Genomic DNA, 20,665 nt, shown 5'->3' on the forward strand with positions numbered 1-20,665 from the left:
GGGGGGATTTATTACGGTAACCAATTATGTATTGTCTGCACTGTATTAGCAGTATATACTCTATATGGTATATACTGTATAGTATATATACTGTATATACTCAGTATATACTCTATATGGAGTATATACTGCTAATACAGGGCAGACAATACATTTACAATGATACTAACATGAATGTATTAAATGATCTGTATGTAGCCCTGTACTATGGATCATTTAACCCATTCATGTTAGCAGAGGATCATTGTAAATGTATTGTTGCAGGCACTCTATGTACATGTACTATATACTACATATAGAATGCACTGAACAATAGATTTACAATTATCCTCTGCTAATATGAATGGGTTAAATGATCCGTAGTACATAATATGTAGCCCTGTACCCCCTTTTCCACTTACAGAGCTAGGTTATTGTTTTTCTTTTAAATATTCATGTAATTTTATTGGTATCCATCTACCATTAGCTGCCTCATTTCCCACCCTCGGCTTATATTCGGGTCAATATTTTTTCCCAGTTTTTTTGGTAAAATTAGGTACCTCGGCTTATATTCGGGACGGCTTATACTCGAGTATATACGGTACAACCATTTGTTAGATATCAATTTACAAGCTAAAAATGACACGTCTCTTAGAAAGATCCTAGTATACCTGGACCGTTCTTCTTCATTGAGAATACCAAAAAGGCATAGTGCAGAAGTACAGGGTATCGATCTTGACAGTACAGATGTCAGCTTAGCGGTCACCTGACTCCAATCAATAGCAAACACTGGACAGTCCCAAAGCACAAACTCAAAATCTGCATCAGGTTGAGCACATTTCAAGCATTGGGACACCGGTAAACGCTCCATTCTACAGATATGCACTGGAGAATCATTTCAGCATTTAACATACTGAAAAATAGGATTTTTGTACTCACCGTAAAATCCTTTTCTCTCCGTTCATTGAAGGACACAGGGCAACAGATCGGAGATCCTGAAAGGTAGGGTATATCGCCACCTGCAGGAGTAGGACGCTAGGCACATAACAAAAAAAGACTTAGACAGCCTAGGGGCGGCCCCTGCTGGTGGCCCAACCCCCCACCTGCTGACATACACAGCCCCCTGGGACAGAAGATCCGGACGCAGAGGCAGCCGCCAAGGGGCGTCCACCAGCAGTCGAACCACGTCTGAATACCAAGCTCTCCGAGGCCAGTCCGGGGCCACGAGGATGACGGGAACGTCTTCGGAGTGTAGGAATAAGGATATACCAACTGATACGGTAAAACAAAAAGAACTATACTGCTTGATATGACTTGAGACTTAGTATAATTTTATCTAGGGTTGCACAGATACTTTTTGAGTACCAGTGCAGATACTTGGCGTTTTCATGAGAACTGCCGGGGTTGCAGCTAAGACCTGGCTCTGGCGCTCCACCTCTGTCCTGAAATCATTAGTCTGTATTGTTTTAGAAAAACTGTCACATGACAATAAACAAAAATGTATCAGTACTTGTATCTGAGAGTACTCGGCAAGTACCAGTACTCGTACTCGCAAAACTGGTATCTGTGCATCCCTTTATTTATATTTATAAAAGCAAAATTATACATTAAAACAGAGATGTACAAATCCCAGGAGCTCCGTGTGCTCCTTACAAAGCTGCCTCCTAATTTCTGAATTTTTCTCCAGTCTAGTCTTGGAGCTCAAAAGTATCGGTACATGTACTCGCACTTGTACCGAGTACTGTACTTGGTATCTGTGCAACCCTAATTTTATGGACATGGACATACTATTATTACAAGACAACTATTGGGATATCACCTACAAAAAAATGTGTGTGTGTGTGTATATATGTATATATATATATAGCATTTTTTTTAAGCTGTGTTTTTGTTTACGTTAGATTCTTTTTTAAGTGCTTGGAATTCGGGCCCATTCCCACCAGAAAGTGCATGTTTCCCGCATTTCTGCATACGCATTTACCTGCATTTGGCATGTGTTTGCAAACAAGTGATTTTAGCTTCCCCCCCATATATTTGCAATTTTCTCCTAGATGTTGGCCGTTCTAGGATTATACTGATGGTCATAGAGTTCTGGGTGCTCCTGGACCATGCTAATAAAGGATTCCACATCCACCCATCCCTTGGCTGTCATTATGATGCTTAATTAAAGGCCTGGAAGGACCAAATGGTGCAGGAGGGGGTGGGAGGGCTCACCAATTATCCATACGCTAAAAAGGTAGCAGAAAGGAGCACTGCTAGCTGTAATAATGGGGATTATGCAAGATAGAAAAAAATGTGCATCATGAACAGTTTTATTTTAAACTACTGCTTTCCATATTTATTGCATCTCAGTGCTGCCAATTTCAGTCTTGAGCTGGGTAAACATGGATTCAACCTATCTCATTAGAGCGACTTTTGTCGAAGGGACATGCTGAAATTGTAGCCGATTGGGTGTAAGCACTGTTTGGATATTTTGACAGCGGTGGACACCCATGTCAGAATACAATGTACACAGCAGTTAGGGTGGATGGAGGATTCTGTTAATTTTTTGTTTTTCAGCCTCGCAGGCTAAAAGAAAAACTCTTCGTGCAATAATTTCCTTCTACATGCAAGGGCTTCAGCATAATCTAGATATCATTGTTCAGGACAGATATCCTGATGGTGATAGCTGCGGACATGTGTGACAAGTGTGAAAGGCTGCTAGTAGTCTCTATGAGAAAAATGTGTCACAAACTTACAAGATCTTACTTGGTAACAGCTCATAAAACGCCTTACCTGCATAGCCACAGGAAAGTCTGTCTGAGCTTCTGGAGGAAAGAAGACATCTACAGCTTTTTTGGTGAATGGCTGGTTTCCATTAGCAGGCTGTCCAACTTCTATGATGTGCAGCTGAAAGATGTGCAAGAGAATTATTGATACAAGTAGTCAAAATATTAAAAAAAAAAAAGATTTCAGTGCACTTAATACACGTAGTTCATGTAATATACATAATGTACAATCAAGTAAGTTTGCAAATATAAACAGCATTTCACCTTTTTCCTGGTTTTTGCTGTCCCCTGGGTAATTGGGTTTCCTTAGACTGTCAATACAAATGTCTAGGCCAGGGGTAGGCAACCTTGGCTCTCCAGATGTGCTGAAACTACAAATCCCATCATGCTTCTGCCTCTGGGAGTCATGCCTGTGGCTTGCAATGCCTTATGGGATTTGCAGTTTCAGCACAGCTGGAGAGCAGAGGTTGCCTACCCCTGGTCTAGGCCAATAAGTCTATTTGCATATTCAAACATACACACACAGCATCTCTCAGGATGTATATGTTCACAGCTCTCCAAATTCCTACAGAGATAAGCAAGGAGCTTAGGAGATATGATGGAGGTGCGGTCATCTACAATAAAATGGGAATGCAGCCTGTGTCTACACCTACACCGCTCAGGTTTTCATACAAATGCATAATTCTTTGACTAGATCATACTCCAAAGTGGATGAGAGCTCAAAAAGTGAATTCCTATCGCCCGACGCCCAGGACATGCAGTTTCGGGCGCCGGGCGAGTAGTTTTTATGTACATTTAGCCCGGCTCCGGACAAGCAGATCTGAATGTACATTGTGGAGCCGCCGCTCATTTAGTAGAAGTGATCTAATTAGATCACTTGTATCAAATTGAGCAGCGCGGAACGTGTCTGCCCGCACCCCCCCGCCGTGGTTTTTAGGGGGCCCCTGCTCTCCTGGCAGACCCCGAAAACTACAGCACAGCGGCTAAGCCATAGAGCCCGTAGAGCAGACGAAGAACGTCTGCTTTACGGGCTCTCTGTGTGTTCTGAGACCGTGGATCTGTAATCACAGCGCCACCTGTCTCGGCTGTCAGGAACTACACAGAACAGCTGTTCTGTGTTGGAGGGTAGGTTCCCTAAAGAGAACCTGTAACCTCCAATCACAGGGAGAATTTAATCCCCTATGTGATAGGAATAACATTAAGTGGAAAAAGAAAATAAATAAAAAATTAAAAAAGTTATTAAAAAGTAAAAAAATAGAAAAATGAAAAAGTAAAAAATAAAAAAACATTTTTTAAAACCAATCCCGCTACCTCCGCCATCTGCATGCAAATAAACGCATGCGTAGGACATTCTGCATGTGCTTTGAGATTGCCGTCGCCATTCCATGGTGGTAGCCAGGCAGCAGAATTCTATTACACACACAATGTGCATTAACCCTTTCGCTGCTACGGACGTACGGCATACGGAGGTACAAAAGTGCTTCTGGCTGGCCAGCTCAGTATGCCGTACGGACCTGGCATTTACAGTTCTACTATAAGCTCATGGTCGCTTTAGCTAGACCCCATTTATGAATGGGGTCTAGCACTCACTACAGAGGCTCCTCCCCATTCAGAAACTAATGATAGTAAGATATTTTTACAATCATTAGTTTGTGAATAAATGAGAAGCCTCTGTACTGAGTGCTTCCCATTTATTGAGTGCTGGGGCTGCAGAAAAAGAAATTGTGGACTCTATGTCCTCAATTTATTTTTCTATTTCAAAGGGGAAATGTCAGGGGTCGATTTAGACTCCAGATATTTCACTGCAGCAAAAATGGCTTGGCCCGCTGATTTGAAAAATGTTCTGGAGGGCTTGGCAGCGAAAGGGTTAAAGGGTAAGTTCATTTTCCCAGGTAATATGGAAAAATAAAATTACCCGATGAAATCTGGCCCCATCTCTCCCAAACCGCCACCCCCCTGGCTATACTTACCTTACGGCGCACAATCCCTCCCCTCCGCCAGTATGGGTGTACTATCTGTCCCCCGTACTGCTGTCCAGCGCAGTCCTCCCCCCTATGCATTTTGAATTTTGCTCGCAAATTGCAAGCACTCATTGGTCAACGTGGTCAGATGACTGCGCTAACTAGTGAGAAGCGCTACTTAGCACAGTCAAATATGTTTTGATTAGGGGTGCACCGATACTAGTATCAATGCGATACCGAGTATTTAGGCGAGTACTCAAATGCTCCGCTACCTTCACCGATATTGGAACTTACGTCGAGATTAAAATTTCCTCTGACTGGTAGTGCCGTAGGGGAACATGGAGCAAGCTTCCCGTGCAATCAGGAAGCCGTGCGGTAAGTAATGACCCGCCTCCAGGTTTTCTGATTGGCCGGGAAGCCGGCTCTTTGCCGGTTGACTGGAAAGCCGGCTTTCTGGCCAATCAGCATCGAGCCAGCTTCCCGGTCAATCAGGTCATTACTCGCCGCCCGACTTCCTGATTGGCCGGGGAACCTGCTTCCTGGCCAATCACAATCAAGTAGGCCAAACAACATGGAGCAGGCTTCCGTGGCAATCAGGAAACCGGGCGGGATGTCATTACCCGCTGCCCGGCTTCCTGATTACCAGGGAAGCCTGCCCTATGCCAGCGGAAGCACCGGTAGTAGTATTCAGTGTCTGCGACATCCGAAAGCAAAATATCGGTACACGTACTCGATACTGAAAAACCGGTATTGGTGCATCCTTAGTTTTGATTAAAACAATTTTTTTGTATTGGGACAAGTAGATTTGGCCCCTGCTTTAGCCCTTGGACAAGTAGTTTTTTTTTTAGATTTCCACTTTAAAGTTTACCAGTTTGTATAAAGCTCTGCTGCAGATCCCAAACACAGGAACCAGCTTAACTGAAGATGTGTACCAGGATGTTTGGGAGCTCTGTAAAAATGTTTTGGCTGGAGGACCATCTCCTAATACCAGTTTGTCACTGCAAATATTACACTATGAGAGAACCTGGAAATGCCTAAATAAATTAAAATGCAAGCTCTCTGTAAGAAAAGAGGTAGTATACTCATGTTTCAGCAAACTGTGTGTCCTATCTCCTTTCTGTTCCAATGTTGCCGTCTCCATCAGTGTCTTGGGCAAACAATATTTTTTGGAGTGTCAGAGGCCTGTGTCCCCCACACCATGGGTCCCATCTCTAAATCCTATATCACTACAGGACTTAGCAGTGACACAGGGCTTGGAAAAAAAACTATAGCATGCGGTGAATGGCACAGGCATTCCAAAAGTGTTTATTGCTGAAGAAACTTATGAAGGCTGCAGTGCTGTAACTACAGGGAGGTAGTCCATAATACGGTAGAAGTCACCGGCACTCGAAGATATGTGCAAGAAGTAAAGCGCTTTTTATTAAATCGTCACACATGCGTCAAACAGCCAACGTTTCGGAGCCACGCAGGGTCCCTTCTTCTGGGCGACATCCGTGTTGTCACTTCGAGCACCAACCTTTCATTCAAGGTCTGTACGCTGTATGGAGTGCAGGTGATTTCGTATTATCGATTGTGCAGGGAAGTAGGACACACGGACCACCGGAAAAGGGAGTATACTACCTCTAGACAAGGAGCAGTCGTTTTTATATATATTTTTTTTTTAGAGACCTGACAAGGTAAAATATTTAGCATTTTTTCTAACATATTAGCACATTCAGCAGGTAAAAAGAGCTCTTTACCAATTGTTGTTTTTTTTAAAATATATATCCCTAAGGCCTTGTTTACACCAAACACTTTCCAGGAGCAGAGCAGAACAGTTACAGACCGGATCAAAACTGCGTCCAATGTATTCCAGTGGTATTTTTAGCTCCAGTTCACATCGCAGTGTTCGGTTCCAGAGCAGGTAAAAAAAAACTGCAGCAGGCCCTATTTTACCTGCTCTGGAACGCATACAAACACATAAAAAATGCATGCAAATGCCTGGAACGCACTGAAAGCCCATTTTAAACTAAAAAAAAAATATTTTTTTAACCAAAAACGGCCCGGAACGCATCAAAAACGCGGCACAACCCACTGCACTGCGTGTGCAGAAACTCATGCAGATCTGCTCTGCATTTGGTGTGAACAAGGCCCAACTGTCAAAAGATGGTCAGTCAACCAAAGGGAAAAACACAGGCAGTAAAAAGCTGAATGTGTAGATATTGCTTCTTCCTATATATGAAACACTAAAAAAACAGTATGCTTTCCCAACTCCTGTAGCTTTCATCTTTACCATTTCAGAGCACTTACTTTGCCACCTGCTTGTCCACGCACAGCAAAACAGAACAGAGTTGAAGGTTTTGAATTTTTCTCAATCTTGAATTCCGCAAAAGCTGCAGCATGACCCTCAATTGGCTGAGACACCTTTCTGTCCACAGAATACAACTGCATGGCGCCAACTACTCGGTTTTGCTAAAAAAAAAAAACACAACAAATTAAATTGCAGTTTTCAATATATAGCCATGTTTGCTCATTACTAATGCAAGACTTGCTTTCTTCATAATAGCGCTTCACAATGAATGCTTTTTGCTTGTCATCGCAGATCTAACTCATACATTTTTTTTTAATTAGCTGTATATATAAATAATAGGTACCATTAAAAGGGAAATACGGAAATCCCTCTAGTGCCTACTCCACAAACCTGTATCTTTAAAAAGACACTAAACTCAGGAGATAAATCTTAAAAATGCACTTAAGTACCCTATTAACAAAAATGTATCTTATTTGTGTATCACTGGGCTGTAGATCTTCAAATCCTCTCTGAATTGGTGCCGACACTGTTCTGCCTTCTGGAGGGGGGCTACTTTTGTTCCCCATGGTCCCTGTGTGTGTTGTAAAGTAGTCACCGCTCCAAGCTCGCTCCCATGATGGCTACAGTCGCAATACAAATAAGTAAACTAAACATGAGATTGTAGTCCATCACAGGAGTGAGCTTGGAGCAGTGACTACTTTACAACGCACACAGGGACCATAGGGAACAAAAGTAGCCACCCTCCAGAAGGAACGACTGCGTCAGCACAAATTCAGGGATGATTTGAGGATCTACAGCCGAGTGATACACAAATAAGATACATTTTTGTTACTAGTTAAGATACTTGAATGAATTTTTAAAGTGACATTAAAGTCAAAAACGTTTTTCCCTCCCCCCCATGTTAATTAAAGCACTTACCTTAAATGATGTCTCTTAATCCGATCTTCCTCTTCTTTCCTGTCCTTTTCAGCCTTCTCTCCAGTGCTGCTGCGTGTCTCCGATCCAGCGGCGACTCCTCTGTCCTTGCTGGCACTTACCTTGTGTCTCTCCTCGTCTCCCGGCCGAAAATCCGAACTGCGCATGTGCCCTCCCCAAGATGCTTTGCTGGCAACCGAGCATTTTTGGATTGTCGGACGGGAGCGCGCAGCGAAGACGGGGTAAGTTTAAACCGCTTTTTTTTTTTTGTTTAAACTTTTTGCATATATCTACTGCTTGCTAGTAGTAGAGATATGAAAAAAACGGAGGGTTTAACTCCTGAGTTTACTGTCACTTTAACAATAGAAATATGTTACCACGTGAACAAATGTAAATGTCACAGGAAACTATAGGCTCAATGAAAATACATTAGTTTCCTTTTTAAAGAAGAAATCTCAGTAGTGTCAGTAAACGCACATGGAAAGAGCTTGTGCGTACTCAAATAAGGGCCTGCATTTATTCCAAGTGTGCACCAATATACCTAGAGTTAAAGTGTGTAGCAATCAAAATGGCTTAAAACACACGAGAAAATACCACTTGTGTACTTGATGCTTGCTTGGTGCTTATTCACAATGCATCACACGCCAAATCCGGCTCTATACACACACCTCCAGTAATACAGGATCTCATTTATCTGAATACCTGAGCAGAAATACCAATAAGCAAAAGCCATTTCTGTTCTTCATCCGTTCTGTAATTGATGACCTGGCAGCCAGCAAGGCTTGCATGGCGATCAAACATTTTCTGAGGCTGGGAATCTCCTTCCATGCTCCAGTGGTATACGGCAGTCTCAGTCACCAGAGCTACAGTATTGACAGATATCCATTTCCAGAATATGACCTCCTCTGACATGGTGTGAGCCTTCATTTTGCTTTTCATCTCAATGTTAAAGATCTGAAGGGTTTTTCCAGCTAAAAGGCGAGATAAGACAACATATCAGACCAATGTATCAGATACAGAAGTATATAACATTCTTGTGGGGTTTTGGAAACAGTCCTAGGAAGCACACACAGTAAATATGAAGATGATTAGTGTGGATGATGTAACCAGTTTTCTTAAGCCGTCTATAGACACTAGTGGGCATTTTGATATGTACACAATTCATCTGGACACAACTGCCACCACACACACTTGGTCACATATACATACACCCAATACTCAAAGCATGCATGTTTACATCTATAAAAGGGCAGGACCAGAAAAGACTGGCTTCACTGCCAGTTTATCTCAAGGAAAGCAAAAGGAATGTCAAAATATTCAGCACGACTAGTCCCTACTTCCACCCAGGGCCGGATTTCCCACATGCCCAACCAAGGTCCAGCCTTTGGGGCAGCAGGGAGTAGAGGGGAAGTAGGGGTGTGGAATTCCTATCTCCCAATGCCGGGCACATGCAGTTCCGGACACCAGGCGGTTGTTTTTTACATTTAGCCCTACTTTGGGCAAGCAGAGCTAAATGTACAGCAGGGAAGACGCTTGTTTTGTACAATTGATCCCGGCAATGTCGCTGAGATCGCTTGTACGCAGCCTGCAGGTCTGCCATTCTCCATGGGGGTGCATTGAGGAACCTGGCCTTGGGGCAGCAGAGAGAGGAAATCTGGCCCAGCTTCCACCCCTTTGTCACACTGGCTCACTGGGCATGAGGTATGTTGTGCTGGTGCCTAATTGACAATATATGACCGTATTAGGGCTGCATTTGGTGGCACTCGTTAACCTCAGGTCAGTGTCAATTATTTTTTAACTAAGTTGTATAAGAACGGGAAAGAACATATCCATGAGTTCTGCCATTACCTTCAGGCCTGGTTCACACATGGGCGTTTTACAGCGCGTTCCCACGCGCCGTAAAACGCTCAACATGTGAAAACCAATGATTGCCTATGGGCATAATTCCCACATGGGCGTTTTACAGCCCGTAGGAACGCTCTACGCCCAAAGAAGTACAGGAGCTTCTTTGGGGCGCATATGTCGCGCGTATCCATTAGAATACAGCGGGATAGCCCTCGGAAACGCATGTTTGTCGCGTGTTTTTTACCGCAAATCGCAGTAGAAACGCATGGCCCGATACTAGAAGCCCCAAGAAGCACTAATGCTCCTCTTAGAATGAGCCACCAAGTCCGTCCAGAACCTTCAAGCAAAAGTGAATAGCCAGGCAAGCCCTGGTCCCAAGGAATGAGCATGGGAGCAGAGAGACTGGATCTTTTCCATGGGGAGAAAGACCCTGGAAAGGGCTGTGTCGAAGACTAGACCTAGATACTCCCAGTGATGAGAGGGTTCCAGCACCAATGCCTGGACCAATCCAAAGCTCTATAGGGTTTGTATCATCTGATGAATGTTGGACGATGGGGTTTGCACGACTGCTGTGAGAAGGCCCTCAGAGATTCCACACTAGAGGATCTTCTGAGTTTCAAGCAAAGCCAAAACAGGGACCAGCACCTCGGTAAAGACTAGCGATGCACCGATACCGGTATTTCGGTACTGAGTACGAGTATCAATATTTTTTTTTTCGGTACTCGCCGATACAGAGTACCGGAAGTCCCATTCAGGAAGCCAGGCGGCGTGTAATGACTCGCCACCTGGCTTCCTGATTAGACGGGCAGAGCGTAAAGACTCGCCACCCGGCTTCCCGATTAGCAAAGAAGCCATCTCAATGAGGTGAGGAGGGAGCATGAAGCCGACTTCCCAACCAATCAGGAAGCCGGGCAGAGCGTCATTACACGCTGCCCGGCTTCCTGATTGGCCGGGAAGCCGGCTCCATGCTCTCTCGTCACAAGTGACCAGTGATACAGGAAGTATCTGGCTAGGCATCTGAGAATTTGGGCGAGTACGAGTACTCTCCCAAATACTCAGTATCGGCACCGATACTAGTATCGGTGCATCCCTAGTAAAGGCCCAATCGACAGGCCAGTGGGGCAACAAATATCGGTAGTGTTGCAAAATGCAGGTAGCATTGATGGCAAGGCAAAACAGGAATTTGATTAAAACCCCTGAAATCTTTCTTCCTCTCGGACAGGGACTATGACCCCTTAAGGAAGTAGCTGGTCTAGGCAAGCGAAAATATCTATCCACCTTTGAGGAGATCTTGGCATGTTCGACAGCAGGAAGTGAGGAGGGGGCAAGAAGCGAAACACTAAAGATGTAAACCTTTGTTATGACACTCTGGACTAGCATCAGGAATAGCCCACACCAAGGCAGTCAAAATACCTTCCTGTACTAATGAAAGTGGGGGTGCCCCTTCTTAGTAAAGAGGGCTTGTTCCTAGATTTAGGGGACTTTGAGGGTCAGGAAACTGTGGGTCTGGCTTGGGCCCAAAGGCTTGGGAAGGGATCAAAGGAATTTTCCTAAAGGAGGGAGCAGAGGATTTTGCTGCTGGAGGCTTGGAATTGTTCTTCTGTGGAAAGAAAGTGCCTTTGCCCCCCATGAATTCCCTGATGTAGGTATTCAAGCATTCTCCAAACTAGCATTCCCCAGTAAAGGGCATGCATTCAAGGCACTTCTTGCAAGGAAGCTTTGCAGGCCAGCATTTAAGCCATAGGATTAGTCACATGTGTAGAAACAGGACATTCATCCTAGAGATTTAATGGAGGCTGTCAGGCCAGCAGGAGAGTAGCGCAGGGCCACAGAAAAAAAAACAAAAAACCTCCAGCCGATTTAGAATGACACAGTCTCTTTAGGTGGACCTATTGTCCCTTGCCATAGCTTTTGACCACACAGATAAGGTCTGACACCACACCATAGCGGCTACAGCTGGCTGCATAGCAATGTCTGCAAGGGCAAATTGTTGTTTAGGCAAAATTAACACTTCTAGATGTTGCTATAACATAGTGCACTTTCACTTTTTAAGTTCAGTTCCACTGTAAAGTTAGTTTAAATTATACATCAGCATTCTTCTGCAGTTAATGCTTTCTGCAAAAGATCTTAGCATATCTTAAATGCATTTTGGAAGTAAGCTACATCACGTGTAGAGTCTGAATGCTTAAAAAGCTAAACCCACCAGGACTTCTGTAGTTTAGGCAAACTAAAAATGACTTTTAACTCAGAGCATTCAACGGAATTTGGCTTGGCCCCAGTAAACAGCAGGCAATGGAGAGACCTCTAGAAGTAATATAGCAACACATCCAGTTTTACTTCACCTGCTGAGTGACCCGATTCTACACATACAAGGAAATGCACAATGTATCCCAGCACAACTTTAGGATAGTTACACAACACCAGATCAAAGCATATACTGACAGGCATCCTGGTACTATCCACCCAAACCCAGAGGAACCATTCCAAAAATCTACAGGCAGTGACCTCACATGGAACGTGTGAGATCTAGTGGAAACAAAACATTAAAAACCCACAGTAAACAATATAAAATGGAATAATAAAGTATTTAAAGCACAATCTGTGTGCAAACAATCATATATATTAAGGACTAGTTAACGTAAAATACAAGCTACCATCCACAGATGTTACCTAAAGATCTCAAATCAGTAAATAAATCTGGAGATTAAAGCTGAACTCCGGGATAAGCAAAGTCCAAGTACAAGAGACGTGTATTTTTTCTTGAATCTTGGTGTACTTTTTGTATATTTCTTCCAGATCAGTGGAGTAATTCAGCGTGAAACTTGGCCTTTGTGTAGCATTGTGCAATATAGATCAGTCACTGGCGCTCTCGCTCCTTGTGTAGGGTGACTAGACTTATAACTGCCCCCTCCTGTAGTCTAAAGCAGGCAGCCTGTAGTAAAGGGGGGGGCACACATAAAGTGTATGTTACAAAGTCCGACACCTACTTTATATTTACTCCATGTTTCCATTCACATAGCACAAATTAACAATAAAAAAAAAACCATACAAAAAAAAATGGTGGATGTTCCTTTTAGATGCTCTTTCTGCAAACTCCAGGACTGAAACATACTGCTTAGTTATCACTGTCGGAAGGGGCTGGGGGAGTTTGGTTTTAAATAATTAACCTTGTCAGCACTGTGCTGGCAGATTCCATTAGCATATATCATTATAGATGAGGACTGTCTGCCATAGCAAAGGATTAAAGATCTCAGAGGATGCTTACCAAACACTGAATAATACATTTATCAATAAATTACTGCAAGATAAATTGGCTGTGTATGGGAAATGTCTCCCTGAGACTTACAGTACCAAGACCATAATGAATTTCTTAGGGTGCAACTGATTTCAGCAGCGTTTGGAAACATTCATGAAATATGCAAGCGCCTTCTGGACCTTAGTGGTCACACAGAGAGGAGGTTGAGAATGGGGGTATATCTAATGGCTTTGTTGGATATTTCCAGCAGGTGGACTTTCATCTGAGACAAGGTTTTTACAGGGAGTGTCTGCTAACAGAACAGGCAGAAATGGCAAACTGTTCACACAGACACATCCACCGATCACATACTACCTATGGCCAGCTTAGAAAATCGGAAGTTCCGATAAGCTTTTAGAACTCAATCACATATTTTTGACATTATGATGTTAAAGTGTGACTAAGGACTAAAAAGTTCTGTCTAGTGTATAGCGAATGGAACTTTCATAAATTAACCCCAAAGTGTGATTATAGTAGGGAGGGAGGGGAAATCTTCCCAGAAAAGGGGTCGCAGGAAAAAACCAGTCAAAGATTCTAACGTGCTCACAATAGGTCTACAACTAATGATTATTTTAATAATCGATTAGTTGGCAGATTATTTTTTCAATTAACCCCTTCGTGACTGACGACGTACAGTGTACGTCGCCAGCATCGGGGCTGTTTAAACAGACTCCCGGCGACTTTTGCCGCCGGGAGTCTGTTTAAACTTGTAGAGCCGTCTGTCGGCTTTACAACAGAAGCGATCCTGGCGACCCTTGCACGGTTGTGGACATATATAGTATGTCATTGGCAGCACAGCCCTGTAAACAGACTCTGTTTACCTTTGTAAAGCTGGCTTTACAATAGAAGTGATTCTGGCGGCTTCTATATGGGCCGGTAAAGTCCCGAAAGCCTTGTGTAAACAGGTGTGCTAATAACATCTTTGAAAAACATCTTTACAGCCCCACAGTTACGATCAATGGAATGTTACAGAGCAGAATACACTAATTTTGGATTTAACTGCATTCAATAGTAAAGCATCTGCACAAAATGTGCACACATGGTCAAAGACATGTACCTAGGGATACTGGTAATAGATGAAGCGAAATGTATGATTGAGATAGAGAAGTTTAATGCTTCAGCAGTTTTCAGGTCTACATCTCTAACCTTATCAGCTCCTATGCAGAATGGAAGGGTCCTGGAAGGATTCTCCAAATATTTTAAATGGCTTACATATGTCTTATCTGGTCCATCCGATTTCACTATCACTATAGACAAATCTGCTGCAAACTGGCCCAGCTAATTGTGAAGAGATTATTTTCTCAGGCGGTCTCATCTTCAGATGTATGAGGTATTTTCCCATTAATGTAGACCACAACGTTCCAAAATATACGATCTTTGCTTATTTCTAGCAACAATTGCATGCATCACGTGAATGCAGATGAGCAAATCACATTTTTTTTTTGCAGGAAAATCAATGACAAAACATTTGGAATAAGCTCACTGGGGATGGTTTATGAAACAGAATAACAGAAGTATTGAATCAATATCCATGCAACCAACCAGATTCCAGACTTCACTTTCCTAGTCACATTCAGAAAATTAACAATGTATTGCTATGGCCAATATCAGTTCTTTTATATGATGCAAATATCCTATCTTAGCCTTAATATGTAAAATATTGCATTACTATAAAATATGTATTGTAGATACAGGGCATGCTTAGACATGTAAATACAAGCAGAAATAAGCTAAGAGTTCAAATTTACAACAATAATGTCTATGAAACAAAAAATAGATTTTTACACAGATCCCTCTTAGACAGGGATACCATGGTAAATAATTTTACTACCCGTCAAAGACATGAATATTTGAGAAAAGTTTTATTACAGCATTAGATTCCACTCAACGGCAATTTGTTAGATTAAGCATACGTAGCCATTACTAGGCCATATAAATAGGTCATTATGAATGTTATTTGGGTGGAGAGGGTACAGTCAGAAGAAATGTATTTAACACTTGGCTGTGTGTGGAGGAAGATTCCGGGAAGTCCGCTGGCAGTCTGGAATAACTCAGCAGAATAATATTTTACATATTTTGTTATGGCTGAATGTACAATCCAAGAGCAACTCCCATTCGAAAGCTCAGTGCATTTAGTACAGTGTTCAAAAAAAAAAAAAAAGTATATGAGACTAAGAGCTACAAGGGTGTGAAACTAGAGAAACTTCAGCTCCTAGTAACCTTCGTTATAAGGAAAAAAAGGCCTGCAATAACTTGGTGGGAACCCATCACTGCAGGATGACTAAAATGCAAGATTGGTTTGAGCCTTGAATTTCAGAAAATTTGTGTGACCCGCACAGATGTTTGCAAAGAGGCAGCTTAATATAGCACCAAATGTAGTACATATGGCTGTGACTAAATAATGGGACTAATGACTAAGAGAATGATATTTCCAGCCCGTGAAGATATTAGACAAACACAAGCAGATCTTTTGCCAGAAGTTACCTGATGAAGATCATCTTGAGTAGGCATACCATACTGTATTTTGCCAGGTAAACACTTTATCAATATACAATGACTAAATGTTCCTACAGATATAAAAACAACTTTACTCCAATCCAGACAGTTAAGATTGGGAAAGAATTGTATGTCAATAATTATTCCCGACTTTGCCAAGAATTGGTTGGATTTTACCAGACTATCGCTATTGTTTTCCCAAGAGTTAAGCCCATGGTAGGGTTGTCTTAACAATGCTCCTCTTCCTGTAGGTAATTTCTAGGGATGCATCGAAATTTCAGCCGATATGTTTCAAATTGCCAAAAGTGACATCTTTCGGCCGAAATAGTGGTGTCCCCTCTGACACAGTGAAGCGTCCAGGGTGGAGGAAAGAAACTGTCACAGGAGGCAGAGCGGTGTGGGAGAGGAGATCGATGTGAGCAGCCGGCGTCTCTCCTCCCGCACCGCTCAGCCTCCTGTGACAGATCCGGAGAGCTGTGATGTGGGGGCAGAGACAGCTGTCACAGGAGGCCGGGCCGGCAGCTGCGATGTGGGGGAGGACTTGGCTGTCAGAGGAGATTGAGCTCTCCTCCCTACACCGCTCATTCGGCCTCCTGTAACAGCGAGTCAGGATGGAGAGCGGGTACAAGCACTCAGCGATTGTTGTTTGTAAGTAATTGAGGGCATAGTATGGTTACTATATCCTCAATTATGAATGAATGGGAAGTGGTCTACATCACTTCCTGGAACTCTGTCAGCATACAGTGGGCAATAGCCTGCTATATGCTGAGTTTTGGCTCACAGCAGGACATTAGTAAATGTCCTCCTGTGACCCTAAAGAGAACTACACACACACAAAAAAAATGTTGGGCCATAACTCTCTTTTAACTAATGAATGTACAATGCTTTTTTTTTTTTATATCTGCATGCTGATTTGATTAGTGAAAGGGGTGAAGGTCCACTTTAATGGCTGGCAGATGGAACCACAGCACACAACAGAAATATGCCAAAAGTCTTACTTTATTATTTAGCACTGCAAGAAGGTGAAGATTCCATTAAATGGAGGCCATAATGTTAAGGATAGTACATGTAATGTAAAGACACACTCAATATTTTTTAGTAGATGTTGATGAGCAGAATGACTCAGTGGCTTATTTTATTTTGTGGGGACACAAGTGGTGAGTAAAGTAACATATTAATGGATTAAGAATTTAACAGAAATTGCACTGCTTTTATAATGCAATAACGTAGAAGGAGAAAAGGGTAAAAGTGTAAATAAATAGAAAATTTTAATTTAGATATAATAAAACAAATATAAGCTAGTTGCCAACACCAATGCTTACCTCCACTTTTATAGAATACCTATTAACAAAATAATTTAGACAGGGACAAATCAAGACAGGACAAGGTAAAAACTCACCGTCTGTTTTGAGAGGAGTAAGCAGGAAGAAAGAACAGAAAGTATATGTAAAAAAACCAGAAAGACAAAAAAGAGAACAACTGTATAATCAGAAAAATATAAAGCAACAGATTAGCAAATAACTGAAGCAAAACTACTGTATGCATGTTTTCCCCCCCTACTGTATGTTGAAATAAACCTTTCAACATACAGTAGGGGGGAAAAAATCATGCAAATTCAATAAGCAAACTATTACAGAAAAGCTACCAAAACTACTTTGATTTTCAAACATTTTTAAAAACGTCGCTAACTCTACAAATACCTTAAGCTGTAGTTAACTGCCAGCAACTCTTGTTGGATAAACATGGCAGTGGAACTCTGGAAAATATATTTTATGATCGATCTATCTAACTATGGAGTGGAATGCATTTTATTATCCCCATAGTTCTCCTTTAATCACTTACCAAATGGCAAGAAAATGCTATAGACATTTTGTAAGCAAAAGAGCGCCTAATCAATGGGGCATATTTATAAAGCAGCGAATGCGACACTGACCAAACATTCACTGCCAGTAACTCAATCACTATCATTTATTTTAAAATAAACACACACACTCTATATGACTTTTGCTCTAAACCAGCACAGGCTTTAGTCCTCCAAGCAATGTCCCACTGCTGTTCACAAGCCAGCTGTGTAAAGGATCATAAGCTAAAAGCTAGCGATACACACATAGATTTCTCCATCCATGCTAAACAGTGCGGATGAAGGAATCTTCAGCTGCCGGTATTCTGACAGCCGGCACCCACTTTGATGTTAATGATAGGTTCTTGCAATACTTTTCTAGAAAATTTGCCCCAAAGCCCACAAGAAAACGGAAACTGGAAGCCATAATAGTGGCAGTAAATTAAAATTAGAAATATTTACTACATACAGGTGAAACTCAAATAATTAGAATATCGTGCAAAAGTAATTGCAGTAAGTGCTGCAAAAGGGGTCCAAACCAAGTACTGAGTACATATGCATGCTTCTACTTTTCAGAGGTCCGATATTGTTCTGTACAATCCTGTTGTACAATCCTTGTTTTATTGATTGCATGTAATATTCTAATTTTCTGAGATTGTGGATTTGGGGTTCTTGGGGTTTTCATGAGCTGTAACCCATAATTATCACAATTATGACAAATCACGGCTTGAATTATCTTGCTTTGCATGTAATGAGTATATCTCATATATTAGTTTCACCTTTTAAGTTGCATTAGTAAAATAAATGAACTTTGCACGATATTCTAATCATTCGAGTTTCACCTGTATATTTCTCACGAAAAATGTTGCTCAAACTTTCACAATGACTGTTGCACAGCGACAAAATGCAAGTATTTATGCAGAGAAGACACACAGTACACTTGCAAATGGCTGCCATCTCTTCTCAGGGTAATGTACTGAAAAGTCTGGGACTTCAACATTCCACATGAATGGAATTGAGAAAAACATCTGACCTGGTGACCCTGATGAAATAATGCTCTTTTCAGTTCATTGCAAAATCTCCACCACCCCTCAGGATTATTAACCCTACCAGAAACAAGAACTACTGCAAAAAAAAAAAAAAAAGAAGCCTTTTCAGAATTGCTGAGAAAACATCAACAGTTTAGCTTTCTATAAACTCCACTGAAAAGACACAAGACAGCCTCTTCCTCAGCTTCATGAATGGAACATTTCAGGACTTCAGACTCCAATGGTCCAGCTGTCTTGGAGTTGACATTTGACGATCTTACATCATTTTGTTTAGCCCTATTTATTAACTCTGCTAGAATATTTTGCAGGGGGCTAACATTCAGTAACTCAGTAATGTGAAATAGCGTTCCAGAAATTATTTTACGCCTTACATATAATGCAGTAGTGTTCGAACATCTGTCAGGCTTTTATTGCTACTGGGGTGATTTCCAATCCCTTGTGACAAAACAGGAATATAGATTTCTCACCATTAGGGACATAGAATACAAGAAAAGACAGATTCTAAACCTGCTCCATAAAAAAAATAAAAAAATAAGGAATTTCCAAAAAGAAAAACAACATGACAGCTTTTTATGACATGAAATTTATGAAAACTTCTCTTTCATTTTCAAAGTTTAACTGAGCAAATGGACGATAGAATCTGCAGCAGCTGTCCATAGTAACCAATCAGCTTCTGACTGCTCCAGTTTTGATACATTTCACCCATAGCGCACCCAAAGAGGCTTATTTAGGGCTTGATCCTATCACATGCAGACCAGATCTACATGAGTTTCTGCACACGCAGTGCAGTGGGTGGTGCCGCGTTTTTGATGCGTTCCGGGCCGTTTTTGGTAAAAAATAAAATTTTAAAAATATATATGTTTTTAGTTTAAAATGGGCTTTCAGTGTGTTCCAGAGCAGGTAAAATAGGGCTTGCTGCGGTTTTTTTTACATGCTCTGGAACTGAAAGTTGCGGTGTGAACTAGAGCCCAAAATACCATTGGAATACATTGGATGCAGTTTTGATCCGGTCTGTAACTGCTCTGCTCTTGGAACGCGCTTGATGTGAACAAGGCCTTAGAGCAGAGATTGCCATTTGTCAGACAACTCAGTATTTGCATCCTGCAACCTGTATTTTTACGAGTAATTCATAAATGCAGGTCGTAGTGAAGAGCGAGACCTGCATTTAATTGTTTAAGGCTGCAGATAGATATAGATACAAATTGTATTTTCGGTTCAATTTTGGTGTGTTATTTTAAATAAAAGGTTGGTTATTTTATTATATTGGCTTGGAGTTTTTTTCAATTTAGACATTTTAAATCCATTAAAATGAATTAAAATGTCTACTATAATACATACATTAAAAAAATTATAACAAAAAGGTGGGGGTGGGGGAAGTAATTTTTTTTTAGTTTCAGCCTGACAAACTGTCTGGGAGGTGTGTTGCAGTTCCAATTTATTTCAATGACAGCCCCAAACACGCCTCCCACCCGTAGTGCGATTGCCTGCACTGGAACGTGCGGTACCAAAATGCTGCATTCCAGTGCGATAGCAAAAATTTGTGCATGCAGTTTTATTCTAAAGTAAACTTTATATTTGTAACACTTCATTTGTGTATTTTATTTTAAATAAAAGATGGGATTTATTTTTCGTATCCAAATCGAAAAAATGATTGGCCAATTAAAATCGTTAGTTGCAGCCCTACATTTGTGTTTACTGTTTTTACCTACTAAATATTTGTAATGCTGTACGGGCAGTCTTATTTATATACCACTGCTAAATTGCACAGGCAGGATGGTGATAAACTCATGTCTTGGTTCAGCAATACACCTTGATGATGACAAAGCATGAGCGTAATCACCATGTGACGTGCAGGAGCTTAGCGCAAAACCAGTTAGTCAGAGATCACCCAAGACCACGCAAAATTGTGACTGATGCACCCCCCTCCTGGCCCAATCAGTTGCTTCAGGGGCATTTCCCCACACCGCAACAACACATCAAGAAGGCAGTTACATCAGGGCGGGCGGGGGAGAGTTCCGTCATGGTTCTCAGCAGGCTTGGGTGAACTCAGGCAAACTGGGTTCACACCAAGCTCCCTCGCATCACTAGTCTTCTGCTTTGTCCAATGATGTAGGATGCAGTAAAAGTGAATCAGGAATTAGCAGAGTCATCTTTCAGTTTGTAAATCCCAAGACAATTTAAGCAAAATGTACAATTGCTTTGGCAGGTAAACAGTATGTGTGCATGT

General features: G+C 41.8%; 1 protein-coding gene across 2 annotated transcripts in view; it reads right to left on the reverse strand.

The window, feature by feature from the left end:
- The window catches only part of CLTCL1 (clathrin heavy chain like 1), an 80,516-nt gene that overhangs the window by 31,804 nt on the left and 28,047 nt on the right, over window positions 1-20,665 (reverse strand). The window contains exons 3-6 of one of the 2 annotated variants that reach the window (XM_018568661.1): window positions 16,949-16,951; window positions 8,616-8,884; window positions 6,998-7,159; window positions 2,755-2,868 (exon numbers count right to left, since the gene is read on the reverse strand). In XM_018568661.1, the coding sequence (XP_018424163.1) occupies window positions 2,755-2,868; window positions 6,998-7,159; window positions 8,616-8,884; window positions 16,949-16,951 (548 nt within the window). The remainder of the gene's footprint in view (window positions 1-2,754; window positions 2,869-6,997; window positions 7,160-8,615; window positions 8,885-16,948; window positions 16,952-20,665) is intronic. The other variant, XM_018568662.1, reaches the window with a different exon arrangement.

This window comes from Nanorana parkeri, unplaced genomic scaffold, assembly GCF_000935625.1.
Source record: "Nanorana parkeri isolate BGI_ZX_2015 unplaced genomic scaffold, ASM93562v1 scaffold1225, whole genome shotgun sequence".
Taxonomy (NCBI): Eukaryota; Metazoa; Chordata; class Amphibia; order Anura; family Dicroglossidae; genus Nanorana; species Nanorana parkeri.